The sequence below is a fragment of the Aplysia californica genome, unplaced genomic scaffold (assembly GCF_000002075.1).
Source record: "Aplysia californica isolate F4 #8 unplaced genomic scaffold, AplCal3.0 scaffold00369, whole genome shotgun sequence".
In the NCBI taxonomy this organism is placed as follows: domain Eukaryota; kingdom Metazoa; phylum Mollusca; class Gastropoda; order Aplysiida; family Aplysiidae; genus Aplysia; species Aplysia californica.
In genome coordinates this window covers 117,457-125,348 of record NW_004797639.1, presented here as the reverse complement: position 1 = coordinate 125,348, position 7,892 = coordinate 117,457, and the positions used below count along the sequence as shown (strand labels likewise).

The following is a 7,892-nucleotide window of genomic DNA, read 5'->3' as shown; positions in this document are numbered from 1 at the left end:
ACACACACACACACACACACACACACACTCACATTCGCAAACCTGTTTGTTTACTTGTTTGGGGTGGGATGGTTAAGTATTATATTGACAGTTGCATGTTTTAATTAGGTCAAACTTATATTTGTTATGCATAATGTGTTATTTATAAAATTTATACTACTATTTTTAAGTCAGGCTTCTCGGATTCCTGTGTTTTGTAACTGTTCTACTTTTGATATCAGTAAGTGCTGGTATTTCCATGGTTGCAATTGGAATTAAATAAACAGAAGTAGATGGGCAAAGTCATTTTATTTTTCATGTGTTTGAATTATACTAAAATGAAAATTCTATGGATAGTATAAACAACGGTTTTCTTCTATAGAGGAATTTTGATATATTCAGTCATAGCTAAAAAGACATTTGCTTTTTAATGAAACTGTAGTTTGTAATTTCTATGATTTTTAAAATTTTTGCTGAAAAACTAATTGAATTTAAATTCTACAACAGACACCTTCTTACCTTCGGCACTCATATGACCTAATTGTGTTGCAAGTGCCGTAAGATTCTTACTAAAACAAACAAATTGTTTTTGAAATGGTGTCCCCCATAACTTGTTTCACGACGCAGTGGAATCAGGTGCTCGTCAATTTTGGGGCATGTGGAGTTATTGGTATCTTCCAAAAGCTGATTTATTTGCCTCGTTCACAATGAAATAAATTTCCATTTATCTTGAATAGAACTCAAGATATGTTGCAATTGAAGGAAGTGAGGTCGCCTGGTTTCAGGGGTGAAATTAGCGAGAAAATGGCCAACAAAGTTTGGTAACTCCAATAGCTAAAGAGTCCTTGAAAACAGGAAAATTACATATTTTGTGCCTTTAATCAATGTTTTTCAGCAAAATTCACATGGAAATGTGTTTTTATATGAACTTAAAAGAGGTTGAGACAAAAAATAAAAATTCGATAAAAATGTCTAAACTGATGGAAAAATGCCTGTTTCTCCGATTTCTGTATTTTGACGAGCTCTTGATTTCACCATGTTGCCTCACATTTTGTTTGGTTCAGAGGTCATGTGCCGAGAGAATTCGAGGAGAGGCGAGGAAGAAGTGGCTGTCCCAGATTGTCTCGACGTCACAGACCAGTGGAACATCCCTGGACCCAGTGTATAAAGCTGTGTTCCAAGCCTTGTACAAGGTAACAACAACAACAATAATAGATAGCGTCTCTGCCGTGCCAAGGCCGATCGAGCGACGTATCTCCAAAAATTATTCATTTTTGCGTCTTCGTTGAAATAGACGCCTACACCCATTCTGCATCTTGTGTCAAAGGCAGGGAGACGCATCTGCACTACAAAAAGGATATTTCACTCTGGCAAACAGACGTAACTGAAGGGCCATGCCCATATTTCCAATGGCAGCGTGACGGAACTCAGAATCATAAAAAGTGTAGATATGTTGTTCTGCCTTGGCATGACAGATCTATATAGCGCAAATTCCTCAACAGCAAGCTCTATGTGCTTTACAATCTATGTTAGGTTTGTCGTTGTTTTTAAAAATCTCAAATGTGTCATATGATCTTTTCTCTTTGAGTCTGATTTTGTCATGTTTCATTTTGTCTAATTCTATCATGTGTTATCATTATATTTTCTATTCTTATCATATTTTATCTAGTCGTTTCATATGTTAAAAATAGATTTATTTTATTGAGTCTCATCACCTCTTATAATAATTTTTTCTCAGTTTTTTATCCAAGTCTTACAATTTTTTTCCCTAATTTTTTCTAATCTTCCTCCCCTATTTCCATTTGTCGCTTTGATTCTTTTATAAATCTGAGGGGTGGTTGACGGGCACTCTGGTGTGGTTCTTTCCTATCATACAACTGTCGTCCTTGTCTCTCCTCCTCCTTTCTTGTGTTTGTTACTCTCTTGTAACACTTCTAATCTTCGGCACTTATGTGACATTGTATTGCAAGTGCCTGAAAGCTCTTACCAATCAAAATCTTATGGTAGGGCATCTTATTTTATCTCAATTGTCATATTTCATCTTGGTAAAAATTTTACGACACTTTCAACCACATAACGTCATATTTTGTCTTGGTGAAAATTTCACGACACTTTGAACTGCATGTAGTCATGTTTCATATTAGTAAGAATTTAACTATGCTTTCTGGTAAAAATTTTACCACTCTTTCAACTAGGTAAGGTCATATTTCATCGTATCGTGGTATATATTTTACTACGTTTTCTGGTAAAAACTTTACACCGTTTTCAATTACGTTAGGTCATGTGAGCGTGATAATAATATATTTCATCTTGTCCAGGACGCGGAGGCGCACGGTGGGGAGAAGAGCATCAGCGCCAGCGTTTCCATGCTGGAGCACAACCACATCGAGCCAGGCCGGGGCGATCTCCTGCTGCGCTACGCGGCGTGCACCCCCGAGGACTGCCAGTACATGCTGGGCAAGGCCCTCTTCCACAACCAGAAGGGAATCAGGTTAGAATTTATGATTTTAAAAAGATTATCCACATTTGAGGCACCGTGGTGAAATCAGGCGCTCGTCAAAATAAGGAAATCAAAGAAATCTGCATTTTTACTCTTGTTTTGGCAATTTTTATCAAGTTTTTGGCTTTTGGTACAACGCCTTTTACATCCGTTTAAAAACGTGTTTTTTTCTGAAATTTACTGAAAAGAGTTGATAAATGGCACAAAAAATGTAAATTTTCGTTTCCAGTTACTTTCAAACTCTGGAATTCTCTAAACTTTGATGGCCTTTTTGTTTCTAATTTTACCTCTGAAACTAGGCAACTCCCATATTTTGCTTTCCATTCAAGATAGACGGGTATTTTTTTCATAAAAAGCAAGAAAAATGAACAAGTTTTAAGATGATAACTCCAGGTGCCCAAAAATTTACGAGCTCCTGACTCCACCGCGATGTGACACATTGATTGCTTATAAAAATTATCCACACTATTTATTATAATCATCCATCTATTCTGAGGTCTGGCTTCTTGGATTCATGTGTATTGTAACTTCTTTTTATATCGGGTGAGTGCTGGTATGTCCGTGCTTGTAAATGGAATGAAGTGAGCAGAAGGAGACGGGGCTAAGTCATATTGTTTTTCATGTGTTTGGATTATGGCTGGCAGATGTTGGTTACTTAGAAAGAGTGACACTTTGATTTTATAATTATCCATCTATTTTGAGGTCAAACATTTTTGGATTCATGTGTATCGTAACTAACTGCTTTTGATGTCAGTGAGTGCTGGTATGTCCGTGCTCGTAAATGGAATAAAGTAAACAGAAGGAGATGGGCCAAGTCATATTGTTTTTCATGTGTTTGAATTATAGCTGGCAGATGTTGGTACGAGTGAAATAAAGCCAAACCTGCTGTGACAGCCACTGTCCAAGAAACTCACCTGCGTTACTGCTTTCTCCTTTCTGAAAACGATGACCAATGTAATTTAATCTGATAGTTTATTGTTGTTTTTGAATTTTTTCTATTTCTCTTGTCATTTATTCACATTGATTCTCTTTAGTGTGTCTCTCCTTTCTGAAAACAATGACCGATGTAATTTATTCTGATAGTTTATTGTTGTCTTTCATTTTTCTCTATTTCTCACTTCATTTATTCCCATGTATTCTGTTCAGTTTCCAAGCCGTGGAAGGTGGGAAGCCAGTGCATGTTCCTCGTGTGGCCAACCACGGCAACATCTATTTCTGGAATTTTGACAGGATGCCAGAGGTAGGGGGCTTGATAGAGACGTCTCACGTAAAAGACTTTGTAAAGAATTTAAAACAGTCACATTGTAAAGAATTCAGAGCGATCACACAGCGAAGAATTTTGAGAGAACACTTTTTAAAAATATCTTAAACCGTCATTTGTTTTTAAAAATTTAGATTGAACTCTCTTCCAAGAACTTGGAGTGATCACTTATATATTGAAGAATATAGTGCAGACATGTGCGTACAGAAAAGGTCTTAGAGCAATTGCGTATTTTGAATATTAATTTAGAGCAATCACATTTAAGGCTATTTCATAATAAAGAATCTAGAGCAATCACTCCCTTAGTCAAAAGTTTAGAGCAATTACATAAGTACCCAAGAATTTAAAGCATTCGAATACTGTATTGAAGAATTTAGAGCAATCAATTATGAAGAATGTATATGTAGATGTAATGAGATTTTTGTAGACAACTAAAGATTACCAGACTTGTTTCGAATGACAAGGGTTCAAAACCATAAGAGGCTTAACGAATGAATGTTGGGAATTTTTCTTCATGACTATCTTGCAAAGACTTGAAAAAAGCCCTTTCAGTTAATATTCTGGAAGCTTGGTTGGCAAAGGTGTATATTACATACATTCAATGGTGTGAGTGTCATACAGTCCTATCAGTTGAAATACCCTAACACTGTGTAAGCAGCTGGAAGATCTAAGGATAAAAAGGTAAACTCTCAACAGGTGCACAATTCTTTGTTTATGACTAAGTTAAAGAGATCAGAAATCGATGTACAGAAAAGTGGGAAGACGTGGAATAACATCAAGAGGCTATCCCAGGATAGAGAAAAGTGGAGGGTGTTTGTCCGTGGCCTATACCCTGATGCAGGGTGAGAAAGGCAATGAAGTTAAAGAGATGTGGTGTCATGTTTATGTCAACATAATCACCTCATGGAAGCATCCCTTGACTGTTCTTTTGTCCCACAGGACCGAGAGGGCTCCTTCATTGTTGTGCCTTTGAAAGATAAGAAGAAACGTGTCTTTGGTGTCCTCGGCATTGACACCCTCTGTGACTCACACAAGAAAGCTATCTTCATCACGCATGAAATCCAGTACTTCCAGGTAAGACAGTACATAAAGAACTCTGCAGACGGTTAGAAATTCCTTCGGGAAGTTCTGCTTCTCCACTTAACTGTTGCAGTTAAACTCTCAATTACTTTTTTGTTGAATTCTTGGGCTGTTTTTCTTGTTGCTGTGGGTGGATGGAGGGTAATAGTGACATGTCATGCTGGTTTTTTTTTTATTTCTCCCTTGTTTCTATCTGCCTTTTTTCCTCTCAATTTTCTGTCTTCTTATTTTCAGTAGAATTGTTATCAGTATTTGTTTGTGGCAGTAATGTGACTTATTTGGTTCTTTGTTGCATTCTAAAACACCAAAATGGCTCAAGTTAGTTGGTAGATGTGGTGTACAGAAATACAGTCAAGCACACTTGCAAAATGGGCAGGACACAGACATTTGTTGTTTTGTATGATGTTTCAGTAAGTACGTGTATTAAATGCAAGGAATATACATAAATGTGTATGAAAAATTCTGGACCTGAAAATCTGTTCGCTATGTGTATGCTTCACTATGCACATATTTGCTTTGTGTGTGATAAACTTTAGTGAGAAAGTGTGTCCAGAAATCAATGAAACACTTCCAGATGGGTGGTTGGTGGGTGCTCTGGTATGGTTTGCTTCTTCTTTCCTATGAAACATCTATCGTCCTTATCTCCCCTTCTTCTTTTTTATGTTTGTTACTCTCTCGTAACACCTCTAATCTTCTGGCGTTCATATGACCTTATGCAGTTGCGAGCGCCGTAAAACTCTTACTAAAAAAACCACTTCCGACACCTTCACTCGCTTGTGTCTCAGGGCGTGGCAAAGTGCTTCAGCATCGCGTACCACAACGTGGATGTGCGCAGGAAGCTTCTCCGCATCACAGAGAGCGCCATCTCGTGGATTCAGCGCCGGTGCCCACACATCTCGGAGATTACCGTGTACGTGGTGGAGCCCAGCACCAAGGCAGGCGGGGAAGCTGTGCTCCGTAAGATGATCTCAACAGACCAGAAAGGTCAGGCAGTACAGATCACTGAAGTTGTCAGGCTGGAGCGGAAGGATAATCTCTTCAGGTAGACCTGGCTGTGTGTGGTCGTGAAGAATTTTTAATGAAAATGTCAAGGGGAAAGACAGCTATGTCATACGCATACATTAATCCTACCACAATTTAACCTGTCAATTGTTTGGGTGGACTTGGCTTGTGCTTTTACTTAATTTGTTGTTTTACAGATACAGTTTGTGAATGACCTAGTTGGTCACCACACTAGCAAGATGACACATCTCATTTTAGCTACTTTTGAGATGAATTGAAAAAACAAACATGTTTAATAAGACTGTTTATCGTCTTATAATAGTAAAACTTTTGTGCATGTTTCTCACGTGACTGTCTGCTCATTTTTGTTTTGGTTTTACCAAAAGATAGAAATACTACCACTAAACAAAATAACAGGTATGTTGCATTTTGGCACAACTTTGAGTTGTTTTTTTTCCTCTTGATTAATTTCATAGCGTAGGGATATTCTATAGGTACTGTTGCAAGTTAAGGGCTAGTGCCCTGATTTTTTTCTATAAAAGGACTTCCCTCTCAACACTAAGCCTCTACTCCTCCAGAGACTATCTCCGCGTGCCCTCCTTCCTCCAAACACAAATCTTTTACCTCTCCAGAAACTAGCTCTCTCTGTTTTCGTTCCCTCAAACACAAACCCGCTATCTACCTCTCCCTCTCTCCTCCTTCCCTCCAACACAAACCCGCTATCTACCTCTCCCTCTCTCCTCCTTCCCTCCAACACAAACCCGCTATCTACCTCTCCCTCTCTCCTCCTTCCCTCAAACACAAACCCGCTATCTACCTCTCCCTCTCTCCGATTTCTCTCCAACACAAACCCGCTATCTACCTCTCCCTCTCTCCTCCTTCCTTGAAACACAAACCTGCTATCTACCTCTCTCTCTGCTCTCCTTCCTTGAAACACAAACCTGCCATCCACCTCTCTCTCTCTCTCTCTCTCTCTCTCTCTCTCTCTCTCTCTGTCCTCCTTCCCTCAAGCACAAACCTGCTATATACCTCTCCAGCGACTATCTCTTCAAGTGTCCTCATTTCCTCAAACACAAACCTGTCATCTAACTCTTCCTCTGTCCTCCTTCCCTCAAACACAAACCTGCCATCTACTTCTCCTCTCTCCTGAGACTATCTCTTCAAATGTCCTCCTTTCCTCAAACACAAACCTGCTATCTGTCCCCATGATCCCCTTTCCTTCAACACAAACCTGTCCTCTAACTCTTCCTCTGTCCTCTTTTCCTCAAACACAAACCTGCCATCTGTCCCCATGATCTCCTTTCCTCAAACACAAACCTGCTATCTGTCCCCATGATCCCCTTTCCTTCAACACAAACCTGCTATTTTCCTCTTCCTTGAAACACAAACCTGCTTTCTTCCTCTTCCTTGAAACACAAACCTGCTATCTTCCTCTTCCTTGAAACACAAACCTGCTATCTACCCCTCCAGAGACTATCTCTTCAAGTGCATGGACAACTCGGAGACGGTCACGGCCGATGCCTACGGCAAGCGGCACACTGCGTCCCCCCTGAGGGACAACGACGGGAAAGCTCTGGGTGTGGTGGACATCAGCATTGGCGACATGAAGAAGCTGCCGCCGTACGAGAACAAGGAGGCCCAGAGGATGCTGCGACTGCTGCAGCAGGCTCACAGGGAGATCACCAAGGAGGCGGAGGGAGATGAGACCACACGGGTCTTAGGTAATGAAGTTTTGTTTTGTTTGTTTTTGTTTGTTTTAGTGAGAGTTGTACAGCATAGGTAGCTCATTTTGTTTGTTTTGTTTGTTTCAGTAAGAGTTTTATGGCTTTGATAACTCGTTTTGTTTGTTTTGTCTGTTTTGTTTGTTTTAGTAAATTTTATGGCCCTCATAATACAAAAAGGTCATAATATAAGTCCCAACTTTTAGAGGCAATTCGATGCCTCATTACAGTCAATTTTTCCAATTGGTTGTAAATGTTTTGCACCACCTTTGCCACAATTTAAATCTTTTAGGAGATAGGCAGATAGGAAGGAAAAGAAATCAAATGAGGTAGTGCTTGATGAAGCCCA

The 7,892-nt window shown here is 39.4% G+C and overlaps 1 protein-coding gene across 1 annotated transcript in view; it reads left to right on the top strand.

Moving 5' to 3' along the window:
* Positions 1–7,892, top strand: part of LOC101850898 (EF-hand calcium-binding domain-containing protein 5) — a gene marked incomplete in the record, with an annotated part of 52,969 nt that overhangs the window by 30,645 nt on the left and 14,432 nt on the right. The window contains 6 exon segments of the mRNA XM_035971062.1: positions 1,044–1,172; positions 2,298–2,470; positions 3,626–3,719; positions 4,680–4,814; positions 5,606–5,862; positions 7,293–7,543. Coding sequence (XP_035826955.1) covers positions 1,044–1,172; positions 2,298–2,470; positions 3,626–3,719; positions 4,680–4,814; positions 5,606–5,862; positions 7,293–7,543 — 1,039 coding nt within the window.